Below are 22364 nucleotides of genomic sequence, written 5' to 3' on the forward strand. Positions count from 1 at the left end.
TTTTCTCCATGCTGTGGCTACTTAGCTCCAAAGCATACACAGAATTTGAAGAAGGGGGTGAAAGCGATTGGGACCTTAGGAGTATGGTTCCTAGGATAAGATTATTTGAGTGGGCTCATGCTCAAGTTATTTTCCACTCCTCTTCCCTAATCCCTAAAGCAGCCCACCCCCTTAATGGATGTGTTATCTGATGGGGCTGATCATCAACATTTCAGCAAGGCATTAAGAGAACAGCTCTGCAGAAGAATGGCCTGGGCTGGGAACTGATCCGCTCGGGGGTGATTTGAAAAAGTGGAGTCTGAAGATGTGACAAGTCCTAGAAAATTACTATCTTGCTCAATGGGATTAGTTGTCCAAAATGAAGAATATTTTCTTCTTATACCATCCCATTTTCTGATTGCTTTCTTTTTACCACTTGTTCTTATTTCCCTCTTCCATGCCAAGGGCTGGATCCCACGGCCCGCAGCACTCTGATCATCAGCGCTGTCCCAGGCACGGGATCAGAGCTGGAGGCTAGCAGTGGTGATATGAAAGCAGAGAAAGTGGATGGAAATGCTCTTTTTAAAAGGAAGGAACAAAGAAAGAAAGAGTACTGGGTTAGATTCATTGGGAAATTCTGCTGCTCTCCCGTCATCATTTCCACGATGCTCTCATCATTTATTTATTACAGCAGGAGTCATTTTTCTGGTGGATTCGGGGCTGCATCTTCAGCTCTCACTTGAATGATCTGTCCTTCTCTGAGAGAGAACAGCTCTGTGGCTTGGGGCACGGTGGTAGTATGGTGTGACAAGTCGAGGGGTCAGTGCCTAGGACTTAGCAGTCTGCATGGCTCATTTGTGAGCAGGAGGTGACTGGCCAAAAGTATGTGTGTGGTGGCGGGGGAGGCACAGCTGTCTCAGCCAAATCCTTTACGTAAACCTACCTTGGGCCCTACAGTGGAGACGGAGGAGTAAGGCTGAGGTGTCTGAGGATGTGGATTGGAAGAAGGGTATAAAAATCTAAGGAATGCAGTCTACTTAGGCTGGGAGGAGAGAGGAAGGTGAGAGGGTGTTAGGAGAGAGTGTGTCTGTGCTGGGGGATAGAATGCACACCTCCCTTGTCTATGGAATACATAAGCTTCTGGGACTATCAGAGTGATAGGTGTGACTGTTTGGTGGGATGGGGTAGGGATCTTTGCCTGATGAGTCCAGCAGAGCATGTGGCTCCATCCATTCATCCACCCTCCATCATCCATCCACCCACCCACACTCATCCATTCATCTTCTATTCATCCATCCATCCACACACCTATCCTCTTCATTTATCCATCCATCCATCCATCCATTCATCTTCTATCCATCCATCCAACCATCCATCCATCCACCCACCTATCCTCATCATCTATCCATCCATTCATCTTCTGTCCATCCATCCATCTATCTACCCACCTATTTTCTATCCACCCACCTATCCTCTATCCATCACCCATCTATCCATCCATTCACCCACCTATCCTCTATCCATCCAACCATCCATCCATCCACCCACCTATCCTCTTCATTTATCCATCCATCCATCCATCCATTCATCTTCTATCCATCTATCCATCCACCTACCCACCCTCCATCCATTCATCTTCTATCCTTCCATCCATCCACTCACACACCCTCCATCCATTCATCTATTCATCCAACCATCCATCCATCCACCCACCTATCCTCATCTATCCATCCATCCATCCATTCATCTTCTGTCCATCCATCCATCTACCCACCTATTTCTATCCATCCACCTATCCTCTCTCCATCCACCTATCCACCCACCTATCCTCTATCCATCACCCATCTATCCCTCCACCTATTCACCCACTTGTCCTCTCTCCATCCATCTATCCACCCACCAATCTTTCGCTAGCAGCACTTGTGGAATGCTCACACTCACTATAGGAGGAAGTGAAGTATAAGACCCCATCTCTCCCTCCAGGAGTTCACGGCCCAGTGGGAGAGACAGCTAAGCAGACCAGCAATGACAGGGCGAGGGGCTCGCTAAGAGAGGTCAGTCCAGGTGCCTGAAAGGAGGAAGAAGGCTCCCAGGGGGAGGCACTATTTAAGCTGGGTCCTGGAGGATGAGCACATTGCAGGGCACATGCTTCCCTCAGTGGAGGTTCTGGCATAACGCCCCTTCCTGCCTCTGTGGAGGGCAATCCCTCCTCCAGGGTTTGGGTCCCCTCCCTGCCCACATCCAGGTGCAGGGAACTTACCCCACTTGCCTCCCCTTTGCTCCCCTTCATCTGCAATCTTTGTTTCTCCCTGCTGTGTAGAGACATATTCAAATCTCCTTCACCTTATAATTTTATTACAACAATCAAACCCCTCCCTTGACCCTAATCCAGGGATAAGTCCCAACCTGTGTTCTTTTGTTCACACTAAGCATCTGGCAAGAGAAGCCCATGCTTACTCTCACTGCCCCCACCCCCCCACCCCAAACATCAGCAGGCAGGTGTCCTCCCCCAGGGATAGTTCTTCCTTGTCCCTGAAGCTGCATGGGCCCTGATCCCAGTGCTCCCTGCCCTCAGCCAGTGGATGCTTCTCAGACTTTGCTTAGTGGATCTTAGCTGACACTGCCACCCATTCCTTTCTTCCTGAAACCCTTTCCCTTGCTTCCATGACACAGTCAGGTCTTCCTTCTCCACGGCCCTATATACCCAGTGTCCTCTGTGGGTGCCTCGGCTGCTTCTCCTCTCACGCTGTGCTCGTTCCCAGGACAGTGCACCCACCCATGTCCGCACCAGCCCAGGGCACCATGGAGCTTCAGACTCAGCCTCCAGCTCATCACCAGACATCTCTGCCTGGGTGTCCCCCCTCCACCAAGAACTCAAACTCCCTGGCCCCCCACCAGACATATCATTGCTATCTCCACCTTGTCCTGTCAGTCTGAGTGCACGGCCCCACTGTCTACGCCGTCGGCAACATCAGGACGTGGGCGTTCTCCTAGATGCCTCTCTTTTAATTCATTCCCCTGACCCCGTCCTCCATCCAGTCGGTCCCAGGTTTTGTGATCCTGTGTCCTTCGTGGCTCATGTGGCCCTCTTTCTAATCCATTGCATCCGCCTTGGTTCTGACTCCTCGTTTCCCACCCAGTTCTGGCACGAGCCCTGAAATCCCACAGTTCTCAGATGCTGGTCCTCCCTCCGGCAGGTGCGGGACTGGCTGCCTAAGAGTCACTGAGAGAACTTTCTAAAACTCAAGACTTCTGGGTCCCAGCCCAGCAAGAGAGAGCCTCGATCCGTGAATGTCCTTTTACAAAAGCTGCCCTGCTGCTCCTTTGGTGCAGCTGGTGGCCTGGAGGCACTTCCGATGAGCTTCCTGCCTCCTGCTTGGTCTAGACGAGTCAGTCTTCCTTGCGAGTACAGGAAAGATCATTCAACAAAACAAGTCTGATCCCAGTCATGTCTTTGTTCAAAGCCCTCAGTACATGCCATGCCCCTACCCCTCACCTCCTCATCAAGTCCAGACCCTTAGCTAACACATTCAGCCTTCGGGATCTGCTGTCGCCGTCTCCTGCCCTCCCTTCACCACCCTCCACCCCAGGGCTCCACCTATGGCATTCACCCTGCCCCCAGCCTGGCAGAATGACCTCTTCCCTGAAATGTGCTCAGCGGCTTCCCACCTCCATGCCTTGTGACCTGCCCCCCACCACCAGTGCCCTTCCTCCCTCTGGCTGGCGGGTGTCTGCCTAGCTGTGAGCAGTCAGCCCCAGACCTTCCAGAAGGCTGTCCCCTCCTCTTACCCTCGGCTTGCCCTTCTGTGGCCACCCAATGTCTGATACAGCCTCTGTTTGACTTACAGCGTGTGTGTCAGAGTGACTTTCACTCACAGACTGCCAGAAAGCGTCCAGACCATTCAGGTTTCTGTATGTTTATGCTTCTAGGCTTTCTAGGCTGGCATGGAATCACGAATTCCATTGCTGCTAGTTGCCCCCTCAATACCATAATGGGTATACGTTTAAAGGACCCACCCTGAGACGGCCAGACTCAGAAGGAAATCATTGACCTTCATCACTTAGGAAGCACTCGACAATTTACAGTGCTTTCCTTTGAGACAAAAACATGAAGCCATCCTGCTAGTACTTTATTGCCCTCCCCCCAGATGGGTATTAATCCCCCTCCAAGGGCCTGGAAAACAGCCTCCACTGTCAGGGTGCTCACAGCGGGGCAGATCTGTGGCTGCGTGTCAGGGGGGCTGAGAGGCGAGATGGTGTCTCCTTTGTCAGAGCCTCTTCTGTTCGATAAAGTATCAGACCTGCTCCCACTTAAAGATGTAATAGAGTCAGATGTGGACGCTCTCCACTTCCTTGCTTTCCTCCTTGACTTTTCGCTTGGTCCACAGCCGCATGCCCTCGGCAGAGAGCGCACGTTATGACTGCTGGACCCCGTGCTGCCACGGTGCCTACTGTGCCGTGTCGTGCGGCTTTCAGCACAGCAGTGCTGGAAAGAATGTCCAGGGTCTTGAGGTCAGTTGGGGAGGACAGCAAGGGAGTCCTTCATGAGCCCATGAAAGTTGGGGTCAGGGAATCACCTACCAGCTGAGGATGTTTTGCCAGCCCAGTGTGTTACAGAGGATCAGATGTCTCATGAGTCCAACATCTGGGCATCACCTGGAAACCACGTAAGTCCTCCAAGAGCCCTGGTGATACGGCCTCTCGGTCTGGGCTGAGATTTTCTAAGATGGCCCAGGCTATTCCTGTCCCTCTGCCACGTCTTGACCTGGCACCAGCAGCTGCGCTGGGGGCGGGGGTGGATGGGCACACCAACCCCCATCTGGATGAAGTCATGCATAGTTGTCCTGGGTACCTTTTCAGGAAGGATTTGTGGGTTGATTTTGTAAGAACATGGAGTGGAAGGCCTTCGTAGTGCACAGGAGTTTGGGGTTCTCTCTGTCGCCTGCATTGCTTTCCTTGGAGGGTACGTTGGAGCATTGTGCACATAGACGACTCCTTCCTTATCCTTGGTGTCCCCCAACGAGCTCGTGACATCCATGAGCTCTGTGTGGCTACACAAAAGATCGTTCAAAAATGCAAATCTGGTCCCAGTCATGTCTTTGTCCGAAGCTCTCAGTACGGGCCATGACCCCAGCCCTCTCCTCCTCATTGAGGCCAGAGTCGGGCCTTCGCCCCAGCCGTCTGGCTGTCTCCCTCACCCCGACATCCAGTCAGTTGACAAGGGGCCCCTGGAACCGGGATGTCTCACACTCTGGTGCCCTCCTTGCTGCTTCCAGCACTTTGCTGTGCTCTCAGGCCCACCACGTCTCACTGCACCATTGCCTGGGTCTCCTAGCCATGCCCTGGGCCCTTTCTCCTCCACTTAATCCCCCAGGCTGCTGTCCTGTCGGCCTCCTGGTCCCCACTACCCAGCTCCATGGCCCCACACTGGCCTCCTCGCTCAGCCTGGCTTTCTAGGGTCACCCCGGTATGTCTCCCATTCCCTTTTCCAACTCTGTTTATTCACTCATCAAACATTTATGGAGCATGTTCTAGGCAGAACTGTGATAGGTTTCACAAGAGTGAAAAAGTCTCAAAACCTGTCCCCGAGGGGCTCATAACCCAGAATGAGAGGCAATCATTCTCCAAATGATTCAGTACAGGGCTGTGTTCACGTTACAGTGGTGGAACAAACTGGGTGGGGGACAGGGAGAGTGGGGTTAAGGAAGGCCTCCCGGAGGAGGAGAAATGTGGACCAGGCCTGGCTGATGGGGGCAAGGGCAGGGGACAGGGGAGGGTGGGCATCGCCAGCCTGCCTCTTCGGCAAACCCTGTATCACTCTCAGCCACCTGCTGCTCTGCAGACACGCCCGCGGTCTCCCGGCCCGGCCATTGCTCAGGCCATTCCCCTGTGTCCCCCTCCACAAAGTTGGTTCTGTCCTTGAAGTCTTACCCGTCCTTCAAAGCCAGGCTCAGATTCCATCTCCCCTTTCCCGACTACCTCTCCCTCCTCCGCTCCCTTCTGCATTTTGTACTTCAGTCTCGACATTTACTGTTTTGTATTCCTTTCGTTGTTTACTTTTCCTCATCTGCTACTACTAGAAACTCCTTGAAGGGCTAACTTGACCGTGGAACTGAAATCACTGATGAACGCTTTTCTAAGCAAAGAGCAAAAAGCTGTGTGAAATGTGCACTAGAGTGTTTATTTTCTTGGCTTTTTTATTGGTGGAGTTGGGTGGCCCGTAGCATCAGAAAGAATACAGTGTCTGCCATTTATCATGGGAAACCTTCAGCATCCGAAGAATATATTCAGAGGCACCTTTTCTTCTCTCTGTCCATGTAGGGTTCGATGACCTTCAGGTGTGTGCTGACCCAGGCGTCCCTGAGAATGGCTTCAGGACGCCCAGCGGAGGGGTCTTCTTTGAAAGCTCTGTCACCCGATTTCACTGCCAAGATGGATTCAAGCTGAAGGGCTCTACAAAGAGACTGTGTATGAAACATCTGAACGGAACCCTAGGCTGGATCCCAAGTGATAAACCCGTCTGTGTTCAGGAAGGTAAAGTGCTCCCCTCTACCCCCTACCCCCATCCCATGGAAGCCACCCACGTGGTCAGCTTGTGGCTGCAGGGGTATGAGCCTGTGTGCCAGACGGGGCAGTACCCTGGGCTGCTGTCTGTTTCAGGGCTGATCCTGCAGGCTGATGGAGGAGCATGCGTGTTCAGTAAGGGCTGGGGCAGGGGATAAATGCATCTCAGCATCAGGAGTAATCGTCTTCCTTTTCTTTCTCAATTACAACCCAATTTATCACCATTTTTGTCAATGCAAGAGAGCAACTCAGATAACGTGAGGGCCATTTATTATTGGGCTGCCAACTCAGCACTCATTTCCATGTTACTCAATAAAAGGTGCAGTAAATATATTGGGCCAAAACTGTATATAATGATACAGAAGATGCATGTTACTCAGAGAATTAAACCAATTACTACTTATCAGTTCTGCGTTAGACATGATTCATTTAAGGAAAGAAAGAACTGTGGCGAACAATGGTAGATTGACAAGGTAGACATTTATTTCTAGCAGGTATCCCTAAATTTATTGGTCGTGACAAGATATTCATTTACTCCTAGCAATTATCCCTAAGTCTGTTGGTTGAAACAACTTTATATATGTGTGTATATATATATATATATATATATATATATATATATATATATATATTTTGCTTGTTTGTTTTCACTCTGTAGAGATAATTTTAGAGTTTAAAAGAATGCATTGAGTTAAACTAATTGGAATGCCAACTGTTGATTATATATCTCTGATGATCAGCAAGGTTGAAGTAGGAATAGGCATGAATTAAGAATTAATTCTAGCCCCAAATTTCCATGAGGCACAGAACTGATATTTTTCATCAAGTTCATTATAAGAGAGTTTCACTTTCTCTTAACACCATTATTGATTTTATTTGGGGATGGAGCTTTTATAATAATGCTATGTAAACTCTTATTCTGAGTTAGTGTGTATCTTCTTTATGAAACTTTTAAAGTAATTTAATTTGGCAAGCATTGATCAAACATCTATTATGCTCCTCCTTTGGGAAATTATAAAGGATAGGTAAGGTGGGGTCTTACCCTTAAAGTACTTGCTACCTTTGCTCTTATTTTCAAGGTATTTTTTAAAAAGCCAAAATTATATGAAGAATTAAGGTTTTTAAAAGTAAATTTATTTTTCCTCTTACATGCAGTCCATGCAAGCTATGATTTCTGTAAGATTCTATTAATTAAAAGTTTATTTAATATATAAGATAGATAAACAACAAGGACCTCCTGTATAGCACAGAGAACTATATTCAACATCTTGTAATAACCTATAATGGAAAAGAATCTGAAAAAGAATATATATAACAATCACTTTGCTGTACACTGGAAACTAACACAACACTGTAAATCAAGTCTACTTCAATTTAAAAAAGGGGGTATTTAATTTGTATGTAAAGACTTTCCTGCTAAAACCTATGGCCTGAGATACCCAGTACTTAAAACCCAGATAAGCTCAAAGACATCAGAGAACAAAGAAAACAATAGGCTTCCTGAATATTGCCCAGAGATGAAGGCCCTCTGTTACTTGGTCATCCTGGAAAAAAAAAAAGTTTATCCCTTTTTAGATGAGCTTCTTTCCAACCTTGTACATAACAATGTAATACATAGTAATTCCAAGAAAGAGAGTGAAAAATCGCCTTGGAGTAGAGGGTTCTATTATATAGGTCTGTGTGCGTAGTTCTGAACACTTAGCCCCAAATGTGCTGGGAGGGGCTGTGTACCTGGGGATGGCAGTGGAGTGTCAGTTCTTTTATTAGGCAACTTAAAATAAGACCAGGTGCTTCCAAAGAACATACCTGGATTCCTCATTTCCAGTCACGATGTTGTGCTCTAATCGTCATTTTACAAAGTTTGGAAGAACAGGTATTGCCTTTCTAAGTACGATGGCATAATTAATTATTTTTAATATAAATGGTGGTCTTTGTTGGCCTTTGAAAGATCTGTATAAGGAGATTACTTTCGTTGTCCTCACGGTGGAGAAAATCATCACCGTTAACAGCCTAAGCCTTCTGTATGTGGCTTACAGGGGCGAGGGGTACACAGAAGTCTACTCCATGGATGTTGTAAAGCAGAGAAGAAGCTAAACTTTTTTTCCCTGGAGTTGTAAATGGCCTTTACTCCCTGATTAGGACTTATGCTGGGCGAATAGTAAGGGCTGCTCAATTCATTTGTTTCTGTTGTTAGGTAATTCTTTTTTTTTTTGAATTAATTAATTTATTCATTTATTTAATTTTTGGCTGCATTGGGTCTTCGCTTTTCCACATGGGTTTTCTCTAGTTGCTGAGAGTGGGGGCTGCTCTTTGTTGCGGTGCACGGGCTTCTCATTGTGGTGGCTTCTCTTGTTGCAGAGCATGGGCTCTAGGCGCACGGGCCTCAGTAGTTGTGGCACGCAAGCTCAGTATTTGTGGCATGTGGGCTCTAGAGCGCAGCTCAGTAGTTGTGGCACATGGGCTTAGTTGCTCCGCAGCATGTGGGATCTTCTCGGACCAGGGCTCAAACCCGTGTCCCCTGCATTAGCAGGCGGATTCTTAACCACTGTGCCACCAGGGAAGCCCTGTTAGGTAATTCTTAGAGGGCTAATGGATTTTTCTGCATGCTGGTAATAGTGATAACAATAAATTATCACATTTTTGGGGTCATTAGAGTTTAAAAGTACGTTCAGATTCACTATGTCATTTAACAAGTACCACTGCCCTACAAGACAAGTCTTATTGTCCTCATTTCCTGATTAGGAAACTGAGGCTCGGAGAAGTTACTCGCTTTGTCAAAGTCACACAGCTGATGGGTAAGCAGCAGATCTGTAACTCATTCTAAGCCAGTGTTTTTCCTCTACAAGATTAAGTCTAACTTTCCTCTTGGTGTCACAAAAGTCCTACTGTAATCAGTTATGAAACAACACATTGTTATAACAAATGGCATCATCAACGTTCAGAGTCGAAGGGACTCTAGAAATTAGATAATCCAAGCCCTTGTTCTAATTTAGTTTTTGTTTGATCAATAGGGAAACTGAGTCTCAGAGAAGTTAAGAGTCTTCCCATACTTAAATGGTGATTTAGGGACACATCTGTTCTAGCCCAGGTCTTGTCACTGTTGCCTGGACTCCTTCCAGTCTTCCCTTGTCAGCCAGTTCTGCCTGAGATACAGATTTTTAAAAATAAGTTCATGTGCATTAAAATGCTTTCTAACAGTAAAGTGCTGTACAGAAGCAAGGTGGTATTAAAGCAAGTATTTTCTTGTGCATTCACACAGATTCCCTCTCTTTTATTCTCCACTTCACCCTGCCACACATACCAGCCATCTCCCTTCTCTCCTTTTACTCCAATCTAAACGGTTTATTTCAAGCAAACTCACTTATAGAAGTTTGGACTTACAGAACTGATAATACAGGCAATGAATTAATTTCCTGGCACCCAAAGCCTCCAGCCTAAGAAATATCTGTGCTTGTCAAAGCTGCTTCTGTAAGACTAGAGCCGGCACATCCCTGAGCAGGGGTGAGGATACTTTATGGTCCAGGGAGCAGGGGAGGTGACCAGTATGCTGGAGAGGGTAACATGGAGTTGGCAAAGGACTGAAAATACTGCCTGGGGACACAGGGCTGCTGACATACTAAGTACAGTGACTAAAGGCCAGGGGGACAGCCACCATCTGGGCCTCTTCCTTTCCAAAATCACTCAACTAGTCTACTGGGGGACACTTTCCCTGCTAATACATCCCCTTCCCACATTTCATAAGAAAAAGTATAGGTAAAGTCAGATTGACTTTGCATAAATTCATTTGAGGGGAGACCTTCAAAATGGCAGAGGATTAAGACATGGAGATCACCTTCCTCCCCCCAAATACATCAGAAATACATCTACATGTGGAACAACTCGTACAGAACACCTGCTGAACGCTGGCAGAAGACCGCAGACTTCCTAAAAGGCAAGAAACTCCCCATGTACCTGGGTAGGGCAAAAGAAAAAAGAAAAAACAGAGACGAAAGAATAGGGACGGGACCTGCACCAGTGGGAGGGAGCCGTGAAGGAGGAAAGGTTTCTACACACTAGGAAGCCCCTTCGCGGGCAGAGACTGCAGGTGGCGGAGCGGGGAGCTTTGGAGCCACGGAGGAGAGCGCAGCCACAGGGGTGCAGAGGGCAAAGCGGAGAGATGCCCGCACAGAGGATCGGTGCCGACCAGCACTCACCAGCCCGAGAGGCTTGTCTGCTCACCCGCCGGGGCGGGCGGGGGCTGGGAGCTGAGGCTCCGGCTATTTCGGAGGTCAGATTCCACGGGGAGGACTGGGGTTGGCTGCGTGAACACAGCCTGAAGGGGGCTAGTGCACCACGGATAGCCGGGAGGGAGTCCGGGAAAAAGTCTGGACCTGCCTAAGAGGCAAGAGACCATTGTTCCGGGGTGCACGAGGAGAGGGGATTCAGAGCACCGCCAAAACGAACTCCAGAGACAGGCGCGAGCCATGGCTATCAGCGCGGACCCCAGAGACGGGCATGAGGCGCTAAGGCTGCTGCTGCCACCACCAAGAAGCCTGTGTGCGAGCGCAGGTCACTATCCACACCTCCCTTCTGGGGAGCCTGTGCAGCCCGCCACTGCCAGGGTCCCGGGATCCAGGGACAACTTCCCTGGGAGAACACACGGTGCGCCTCAGGCTGATGCAACATCATGCCGGCCTCTGCTGCGGCAGACTCGCCCCGCATTCATACCCCTCCCCCACCCCGGCCTGAGTGAGCCAGAGCCCCCGAATCAGCTGCTCCTTTAACCTCATCCTGTCTGAGCAAAGAACAGACTCCCTCCGGCGACCTACACGCAGAGGCAGGGCCAAATCCAAAGCTGAACCCCAGGAGCTGTGCGATCAAAGAAGAGAAAGGTAAATTTCTCCCAGCAGCCTCAGGAGCAGCTGATTAAATCTCCACAATCAACTTGATGTACCCTGCATCTGTGGAATACACAGATTCCACAATAGAATCTGTGACAATAGAATATGTCTATTCATTGAATAGACAAAGAATCATCCCAAAATAGAGGTAGTGGACCTTGGGAGCAATGATATATATATACATATATATATATATTTTTTTTCCTTTTTCTCTTTTTGTGAGTGTGTAAGCGTATGCTTCTTGGTATGATTTTGTCTGTATAGCTTTGCTTTTACCATTTGGCCTAGGGTTCTGTCTGTTCATTGTTTTCTTTTTTCTTTTTTTTTAGTATACTTCTTAGCACTTGTTATCCTTGGTGGATTTCTTTTTTGGTTTGGTTGCTCTCTTCTCTCTTTCTTTCCTTTTTTTTTCTTTTTCTATTACTTTTTAATTTTTAATAATTATTTTTTAATTTAATGTAATTTAATTTTTCTTTCTTTCTTTCTTCTTTCTTTCTTCCTTCCTTTCTTTCTTTCTTTCTTTCCTTTCCTTTCCTTTCTTTCTTTCTCTTTTCCCTTTTCTTCTGAGCCGTGTGGCTGACAGGGTCTTGGGGCTCTGACCAAGTGTCAGGCCTATGCCTCTGAGGTGGGGGGAGCTGAGTTCAGGACATTGGTCCACCTCCCAGCTCCATGTAATATCAAATGGCAAAAGCTCTCCCAGAGATCTCCATCTCAATGCTAAGACCCAGCTCCATTCAATGACCAGCAAGCTACAGTGCTGGACACCCTATGCCAAACAACTAACAAGACAGGAACACAACCCCACCCATTAGCAGAGAGGCTGCCTAAAATTATAATAAGGTCACAGATACCCCAAAACACACCAACAGATGTGGACCTGTCCACCAGAAAGACAAGATCCACGCTCATCCACCAGAACACAGGCACTAGTCCCCTCTACCAGGAAGCCTACACAACCCACTGAACCAAACTTAGCCACTGAGGCCAGACACCAAAAACAACAGGAACTACGAACCTGCAGCCTGCAAAAAGGAGACCCCAAACACAGCAAGTTAAGCAAAATGAGAAGACAGAGAAACACACAGCAGATGAAGGAGCAAGGCAAAACCCCACCAGACCTAACAAATGAAGAGGAAATAGTCAGTCTACCTGAAAAGGAATTCAGAGTAATGATAGTAAAGATGATGGAAAATCTTGGCAATAGAATAGAGAAAATACAAGAAACATTTAAGAAGGAACTAGAAGAACTAAAGAGCAAATAAACAATGATGAACAACACAATAAATGAAGTTAAAAGATCTCTGGAAGGAATCAGTAGCAGAATAACTGAGGCAGAAGAATGGATAAGTGACCTGGAAGAGAAAATAGTGGAAATAACTACTACAGAACAGAATAAAGAAAAAAGAATGAAAAGAATTGGGGACAGTCTCAGAGACCTCTGGGACAACATTAAACACAGCAACATATGAATTATAGGGGTCCCAGAAGAAGAAAAAAAGAAAGGGTCTGAGAAAATATTTGAAGAGATTATAGTTGAAAACTTCCCTAATATGGGAAAGTAGATAGTTAATCAAGTCCAGGAAGTGCAGAGAGTCCCATACAGGAAAAATCCAAGGGGAAACACACCAAGACACATATTAATCAAACTATCAAAAATTAAATACAAAGAAAAAATATTAAAAGCAGCAAGGGAAAAACAACAAATAACATACAAGGGAATCCCCATAAGGTTAACAGCTGATCTTTCAGCAGAAACTCTGCAAGCCAGAAGGGAGTGGCAGGGCATCTTTAAAGTGATGGAAGGGAAAAACCTACAACCAAGATTACTCTACCCAACAAAGATCTCATTCAGATTTGACAGAGAAATTAAAACCTTTACAGACAAGCAAAAGCTAAGAGAATTCAGCACCACCAAACCAGCTTTACAATAAACGCTAAAGGAACGTCTCTAGGCAGGAAACACAGAGAAGGAAAAGACCTACAGTAACAAACCCAAAACAATCAAGAAAATGTATAGGAACATACATATCGATAATTGCCTTAAATGTAAACAGAATGCTCCAACCAAAACACTTAAACTTGACTGAATGGATACAAAAAGAAGACCCATATATATGTTGTCTGCAAGAGACCCACTTTAGACCCAGGGGCACATACAGACTGAAAGTCAGGGGATGGAAAAAGATATTCCATGCAAATGGAAATCAAAAGAAAGCTGGAGTAGCCATTCTCATATCAGACAAAATAGACTTTAAAATAAAGACTATTACAAGAGACAAAGAAGGACACTACATAATGATAAAGGGATCGATCCAAGAAGAAGATATAACAATTGTAAATACTTAGGCACCCAACATAGGAGCACCTCAATACATAAGGCAAATGCTAACGGCCATAAAAGGGGAAATCTGCACTAACCAAATCATAGTAGGGGATTTAGTACCCCGTTTTCACCAACGGACAGATCATCCAAAATGAAAATAAATAAGGAAACACAAGCTTTAAATGATACATTAAACAAGATGGACTTAACTGATATTTACAGGACATTCCATCCCCAAACAACAGAATACACTTTCTTCTCAAGTGCTTATGGAACATTCTCCAGGATAGATCATATCTTGGGTCACAAATCAAGCCTTGGTAAATTTAAGAAAATTGAAATCGTATCAAGTATCTTTTCCAACCACAACGCTATGAGTCTAGATATCAATTACAGGAAAAAAGTCTGTAAAATATACAAACACATGGAGGCTAAACAATACACTACTTAATAACCAAGAGATCACTGAAGAAATCAAAGAGGAAATCAGAAAAACCTGGAAATAAATGACAATGAAAACACGATAAACCAAAACCTATGGGATGCAGCCAAAGCAGTTCTAAGAGGGAAGTTTATAGCAATACAAGCCTACCTCAAGAAACAAGAAACATCTTAAATAAACAACCTAACCTTACACCTAAAGCAATTAGAGAAAGAAGAACAAAAAAACCCCCAAAGTTGGCATAAGGAAAGAAATCATAAAGATCAGATCAGAAATAAATGAAAAAGAAATGAAGGAAACAATAGCAAAGATCAATAAAAGTAAAAGTTGATTCTTTGAGAAGATAAACAAAATTGATAAACCTTTAGCCAGACTCATCCAGAAGAAAAGGGAGAAGACTCAAATCAATAGAATTAGAAATGAAAAAGGAGAAGTAACAACTGACACTGCAGAAATACAGAGGATGATTAGAGATTACTACAAGCAACTATATGCCAATAAAATAGACAACCTGGAAGAAATGGACAAATTCTCAGAGAAGCACAACCTTCTGAGACTGAACCAGGAAGAACTAGAAAATATAAACAGACCAATCACAAGCACTGAAATTGAGACTGTGATTAAAAATCTTCCAACAAACAAAAGCCCAGGACCAGATGGCTTCACAGGCGAATTCTATCAAACATTTAGAGAAGAGCTAACACCTATCTTTCTCAAACTCTTCCAAAATATAGCAGAGGGAGTAACATTCTCAAACTCATTCTATGAGGCCACCATCACCCTGATACCAAAACCAGACAAAGATGTCACAAAGAAAGAAAACTACAGGCCAATATCACTGATGAACATAGATGCAAAAATCCGCAACAAAATACTAGCAAACAGAATCCAACAGCACATTAAAAGGATCATACACCAGGATCAAGTGGGGTTTATTCCAGGAATGCAAGGATTCTTCAATATACACAAATCAATCAAGGTGATACACCATATTAACAAATTGAAGATAAAAACCATATGATCATCTCAGTAGATGCAGAAAAAGCTTTTGACAAAATTCAATACCCATTTATGATAGAAACCCTGCAGAAAGTAGGCATAGAGGGAACTTACCTCAACATAATAAAAGCCATATATGACAAACCCACAGCCAATATCATTCTTAATGGTGAAAAACTGAAACCAAAGATCAGGAACAAGACAAGGTTGCCCACTCTCACCACTATTATTCAACATAGTTTTGGAAGTTTTAGCCACAGCAATCAGAGAAGAAAAAGAAATAAAAGGAATATAAATTGGAGAAGAGTAAGGCTGTCACTATTTGCAAATGACATGATAGTATATATAGCGAATCCTAAAGACGCTACCAGAAAACTACCAGAGCTAATCAATGAATTCAGTAAAGTAGCAGGATACAAAATTAATGCACAGAAATCTCTTGCATTCCTATACACTAAGGATGAAAAATCTGAAAGAGAAATTATGGAAACACTCCCATTTACCACTGCAACAAAAAGAAAAAAATACCTAGGAATAAACCTACCTAAGGAGACAAAAGACCTGTATGCAGAAAATTATAAGACTGATGAAAGAAATTAAAGATGATTCAAACAGATGGAGAGATCTACCATGTTCTTGGATTGAAAGAATCACCATTGTGAAAATGACTATACTATCAAAAGCAATCTACAGATTCACTGCAATCCCTATCAAACTACCACTGGCATTTCTCACAGAACTAGAACAAAAACTTTCACAATTTGTATGGAAACACAAAAGACCCTGAATAGCCAAAGCAATCTTGAGAAAGAAAAATGGAGCTGGAGGTATCAGGCTCCCAGACTTCAGACTATACTACAAAGCTACAGTAATGAAGACAGTATGGTACTGGCACAAAAACAGAAATATAGATCAATGGAACAGGATAGAAAGCCCAGAGATAAACCCACACACAAGTGGTCACCTTAATTTTGCTAAAGGAGGCAAGAATATACAGTGGAGAAAAGACAGCCTTTTCAATAAATGGTGCTGGCAAAAATGGACTGCTACATGTAAAACAATGAAATTAGAACACTCCCTAACACCATACACAAAAGTAAACTCAAAATGGAATAAAGACCTAACTGTAATGCCAGGCACTATGAAACTCTTAGAGGAAAACATAGGCAGAACATTCTATGACATAAGTCACAGCAAGATCCTTTTTGACCCTCCTCCTAGAGAAAAGGAAATAAAAACAAAAATAAACAAAGGGGACCTAATGAAACATAAAATCTTTTGCACAGCAAAGGAAACTGTAAACAAGATGAAAAGACAACCCTCAGAATGGGAGAAAATATTTGCAAATGAAGCAACTGAAAAAGGGTTAATCCCCAAAAGTTACAAACAAGTCATGCAGCTCAATATCTGAAAAACAAACAACCCAATCCAAAAATGGGCAGAAGACCTAAATAGACATTTCTCCAAAGAAGATATACAGATTGCCAACAAATACATGAAAGGACGCTCAACATCACTAATCATTAGAGAAATGCAAATCAAAACTACAATGAGGTATTACCTCACACCAATCAGAATGGCCATCATCAAAAATCTACAAACAAAAAATGCTGGAGAGGGTGTGGAGAAAAGGGAACCCTCTTGCACTGTTGGTGGGAATGTAAATTGATACAGCCACTATGCAGAACAGTATGGACATTCCTTAAAAAACTAAAAATAGAACTGCCATACAACCCAGCAATCCCACTATTGGGCAAATACCCTGAGTAAACCATAATTTTAAAAGAGTCATGCACCCCAATGTTCATTGCAGCTCTATTTACAATATCCAGGATTTGGAAGCAACCTAAGTGTCCATTGACAGATGAATGGGTAAAGAAGATATAACACATATATACAATGGAATATTACTCAGCCATAAAAAGAAATGAAATTGAGTTATTTGTGGTGAGGTGGATGGACCTAGAGTCTGTCATACAGAGTGAAGTAAGTCAGAAAGAGAAAAACAAATACCGTATGCTAACACATATATATGGAATGAAAAAAAAAGTGGTTATGAAGAACCTAGGGGCAGGGCAGGACTAAAGGCGCAGACGTAGAGAATGGTCTTGAGGACACGGGAGGGAAGGGTAAGCTGGGACGAAGTGAGAGAGTGGCATGGACTTATATATACTATCACATGTAAAAGAGATAGTGGGGAGCAGCCGCATAGCACAGGGAGATCAGCTCGGTGCTTTGTGACCACCTAGAGCTGTGGGATAGGGAGGGTGGGAGGGAGACGCAAGAGGGAGGAGATATGGGGATATATGTATATGTATAGCTGATTCACTTTGTTATAAAGCAGAAACTAACACACCATTGTAAAGCAATTATACTCCAATAAAGGTGTTAAAATTCACTTGACACTTATACAATACATGTCAAATCAGGACATGGAAAGATGCTATCCATACCCTGATAGCCTTAAAAGGGGCGGGGTCAGTATTGCGGCGATTTAGACTGTGATTTGCACACCAAGTAGTTTATTTTAAAAATAAATATTCCAGAGAAACTAAAACAAAATTAATTCAAATCCACTTATAGGGCTTCCCCGGTGGTGCAGTTGTTGAGAGTCCGCCTGCCAATGCAGGGGACACGGGTTTGTGCCCGGTCCAGGAAGATCCCACATGCCGCGGAGCGGCTTGGCCCGTGAGCCATGGCCGCTGAGCCTGCGCGTCCGGAGCCTGTGCTCCGCAACGGGGGAGGCCACAACAGTGAGAGGCCCACGTACCGGAAAAAAAAAATCCACTTATATTATGAACAAGTATCATATGGGGGACAGAGAAGAATCTGCCTATGCCTTACCAAAATCTATTTATTATTAATATTAATGGAAATATTTCATTACTTGTCCATCCCATGGTCCAGCTGGGATACAGAATACATCTCAGCTCTTATGGCATTGGTTATACTAGCTAGACACAAGTTTTTGGTTTTGTTTTAAAAAAGAGGACTAACTAAATAATTGTGCCTAGTTCCTGGGTAGGGTGAAAGCCTTACTTAGACTGCGAGACGATGTTCTGTAGCACCCAAATCCCCCCTTTCTTTGGATTCTCATTTCTGGGAACGTGTCTGGGACACCGTTTAAAGCCAGACACCTCTAGCCAGAGCTTCAGCTTCTGGGTGGATTCAGGATGCCCATGAAGCATGCTTGGATGTAGACCATGTACCCCTTGTACAGAAACACACCTGTTTCTTGTCTCCTTTGAGTTTCCACCTCCCCATCATGCACCCGGGAAGGCAGAGGCTACACCAACGCCGCTGCAGAAGTACATTTTTATGCAAAGGGTCTTCATATCAGAGGAGTTCTTCTCAGACACTCCTCTGTGAGGTGGAGGGGACCTTTCTCTTTTCTTCTCACCTTCTCTCTTGAGCAGCTCTGCAAACAGTCAGTGGTCACGCTGGTAAAGTTCAGATAGATCTGTACTAAGCAAATAAAAAGGATTTGGGTGAAGTTAGAGTCCCACAGGTCTCGCAGGCAGACAGCTTGTTCAAGTGCGAGTCTTCCAGAGCACTTTCCAGACCAGCTTGAACCCCCCATGGCTCTTCTGAGCAACCCCAGGACCACGCCGCTGAGCGCTGGTGGGTCTGCTGAGCGCCGCTTGTTTGAGAACCAACTCGCTGAGCAGACGGCTTTCTCAGGAAGTCCTCCCTCTGTGCTTGGAGCCGAGCAAGAGACAGAAGGACTCTTTCAAGCACACATTGGTGTAGCCCCAAAGGGCCGCCCCTGTAAGGATAGCCCCCCTTGGGATGACTTTCCTCGCCTTGAGAAGGACCAGCGTAGCCCCTGGCAGGATGGTCTGGTTGGATCTGCAGTCCCAGGGGCCGAGTTGAGACCCATGAGCTTTGCCTGGCAACTCACAGAGCAACCTCATCCGTCCTCTTGGTGCTTCTCAGGGGAAGGGTCCCTCCACCTAGGAGGGAGATGTGGGTACCAATGACACGCTAGCCATGGTGCACGTGGTGACCAGCTCCCCACACCAGATGTTACCATGTATATTACCTGCCGGTCTAAGCAGGCAGTTCTCATGCATGAGGCGGGCAATGGAGGCCCCAGCGCACTGGCAGCTGTTTCCTGTGGTGCTTCCTGGCCTGTCTTCTTTCATCACTTGGCTGTAGGCCTGGTGGAGCCCATCTGCCTGATGCCCCCTTTAGACAGGCGGTCTGGTTAAGACTTTTGCATCCCTCAGGTAGGCCTTTGCCTGCAAATACTTACAACAAGCTCCTCCAGGAGTTGCTAATTTTTTTTTCTGGCCTCTCCTTTACTCCTTTTCCTGACATTTGAGTTCCAAGTGCATTTGGCTCCAGCCATTTTTCGTCACTCACGCACAAGGAAGGCACGTGGGCATTCTTTCCTTCCATCCTTCTGATCAGCTTGGTACACATTTTATCATTGCTCTGCCCACAATTAGCAATGTTGTCAGAGCAGTTGGGAATGAGTTTTCCATAGGACGTTGTGAATTGAGTTGCCTATCCCGGGTCCTGCACTCTGAGGATGTTGACAAAGATGGATTCAGAGAGGCAGCCGTTTGAAAGTCAAAGATCCCTAGACAGCAATCCAGAACCTGCCCCGCCCCCATCATTATTGGCAAAGTCTACCTTGGTGTTGGGCACCCGGCCCGTCCAACACCCCCGTACACCTGTTCCTGGTCTTCACGTTGCCTCTGTTTTCCCTTCTCAGCAAGACTGCAGTGTTTTAGGAGGCATCTGTTATTTAATTAATTTATTTATTTATTCCTTTATTTAATGGCCACACTGCACCACATGGGGGGTCTTAGTTCTCTGACTAGGGATCGAACCTATGTTCCCTGCAGTGGAAGCGTGGAGTCCTAACCACTGGACCACCAGGGAATTCTCTAGGAGGCATCTGTTATATGTATTGGGTACCTATGCTTTATATGCATTATCTTCTTTACTACAGCACCCCTGTGGAGTAGGTTCTACTACCTTACAGACAGGAAACGTGGAGGCTCGCAGAGGCTAAATTTTCCACGGTCTCATAGGTAGCCCTGCATCCCAGGGGTCGAGCTAGTATCCAGATCCAGGTCTGTGCTTTCCGGTATGTTCATCTCACCTGACCAAAGCTGATTTTCCCCAGGGGAAGGGAGGGGGAGCAAGTGACACATAATCACAGTGGGCCCACACCCACACCTCGTGGGGGTGGCATCTTTCTTAAACCGGTCAGAACCTATTCATGCAGGGCACCGGTTTCCCAAAGTGTGTGCCAAGGACTCCCTGCATCAAGCACTTGTTAAGAATGCATATTCCCACCTCCTGCATTAGCATGTTAGGAGTGAGGCCAAGGATCCTGCATATTTTTTTAAAACAGTCAACAGATTCTTATGCAAAAAAGTTTGAGGCCTACTCATGTGGGGATGTGGTCTGATATTGTTTTACAATGGGGAAGGGAACATGATTTTCTCTAGAGTAAAAGAGAGGTTCTGGAAGATCATTAATTCTTAGAATCAGAGAATGTCACTGCTGTCATTTTATAAACAAAGAAATTAAAGCCAGGAATGCCCTGGAGGTCCAGTGGTTAGGACTTGGCGCTTTCACCGCCATGGGCCCCAGTTCAATCCCTGGTCGGGGAGCTAAGATCCCACATGACTCATGGCCAAAAACCAAAACATAAAAACAAGCAATATTGTAACAAATTCAATAAAGACTTTAAAAAATGGTCCACATTAAAAAAAAAATAAGAAAAGAAACTAAAGCCTGTAGAGTTTAAGTGATTTACACACATTACATGGCAAATAAACCAGGATTAGGACCCACATCCTGACTCCTAGTTCAGTGCTCTTTCTACCATCCTGCTGGTGTGCAACCCAGGCTGCATGTCAGAATCACCCAGGGAACTTTTAGAAATAACAGTGCCTGGAACTTTCTCCAAGAGATTCTATTTTGGTTGTTCTGGGCAATGGGAGCTCAGACATGGTATTTCTAAAAGTTCCCAGGGTAATTTCAGTCATTGCTGCCACCTGCACTTTTTTGTCTCAGTTGCCCTCATTGTCTGCTTGTGGCAGAAGGAAATTACCCTGGGTACTTTTAGAAACTGAGCACAGGAGAGCTGTCCCTGTCCCTGTCCCAATCTGCTATGTCTCCATGCTGAACCCCTCTCTGCACCAGTTCCTTGCAGAGTGCAACAAGGAAAAAAAATGAATTCACTCAGTAAGCATTATTTTTGAGTACTTACTAAAATATTTTGACTCCCATAGACCTGACCAGGATTGCTATAAAAGATGAGTAATTTGATGTTAAGGAGGTTCTTTGAGTTTCCTGGGGAAAAGGTGCAATGTAAGTTTAAGTAGTAGTATTACATTATAAATTTTTTTTTTTTTTTTTTTTTTTTTGCGGTATGCAGGCCTCTCACTGTTGTGGCCTCTCCCATTGCGGAGCACAGGCTCTGGACGCACAGGCTCAGCGGCCATGGCTCACGGGCCCAGCCGCTCCGCGACATGTGGGATCCTCCCAGACCCATGTCCCCTGCATCGGCAGGCGGACTCTCAACCACTGCGCCACCAGGGAAGCCCCATTATAAATTTTTAATTAAAAAATTCAACTTGACTCATGAGTTAAAGCTGGCAGTAAAGATGGCAGGTGACTCCTTTATTCAGTGAAACTGTGGGGTGCAGGCACTTTTCAAAAGCAAGGTAGTCCTACTTCTTTTTTACAGTTACTCCTGTATTAAGGTGAGTTGTCTCCCAGTTCCAGAAACTTCCCAAAATAGATGGATGCTTTAAAAATGTTTTATTTAGGGCCCTTTTCTTCTCGTGTGCATTTTCTACCGTCTAAAATTTCTTTCTTGTTGCCTTGGACATGGGTTATCAGAAACAGCAGCCTGTGCCCACAAGGGCAAGTATTTGCATGTCTTCCCCTAGGATAATCTCTTCTCATTTACCACCTTCTAAGATGGGAGGGAGCAAAGCACTGCCTCTCCCTGTCTCCAGGACCACTGTCATTACTTATTTATGATTCTTGTAACAGAAGTCACTGCTTCCCTACTCTCCCTCCTTTGTGGCTTCAGTGTGAGTTTGGGTTTTTGTTCTTAAAAAGATTTCTTTAACTTAAATGTGGTCATGACTTGAAAGGAAAAACAAATCCAGAGGAAATAAGGTCAGGTCAGCTGGGGGCAGATGCA

The 22364-nt window shown here is 45.2% G+C and overlaps 1 protein-coding gene across 3 annotated transcripts in view; it reads left to right on the top strand.

Annotated features, from left to right (window-relative positions):
• SUSD4 (sushi domain containing 4) overlaps positions 1-22364 on the top strand; it is a 176379-nt gene that overhangs the window by 105209 nt on the left and 48806 nt on the right. For all 3 annotated transcript variants that reach the window (XM_082613264.1, XM_082613262.1, XM_082613263.1), the window contains one exon: positions 6301-6513. In XM_082613264.1, coding sequence (XP_082469390.1) covers positions 6450-6513 — 64 coding nt within the window. In that variant the 5' untranslated portion in view covers positions 6301-6449. The remainder of the gene's footprint in view (positions 1-6300; positions 6514-22364) is intronic.

This window comes from Mesoplodon mirus, assembly GCF_964341445.2.
Source record: "Mesoplodon mirus genome assembly, chromosome: 3".
In the NCBI taxonomy this organism is placed as follows: Eukaryota; Metazoa; Chordata; class Mammalia; order Artiodactyla; family Ziphiidae; genus Mesoplodon; species Mesoplodon mirus.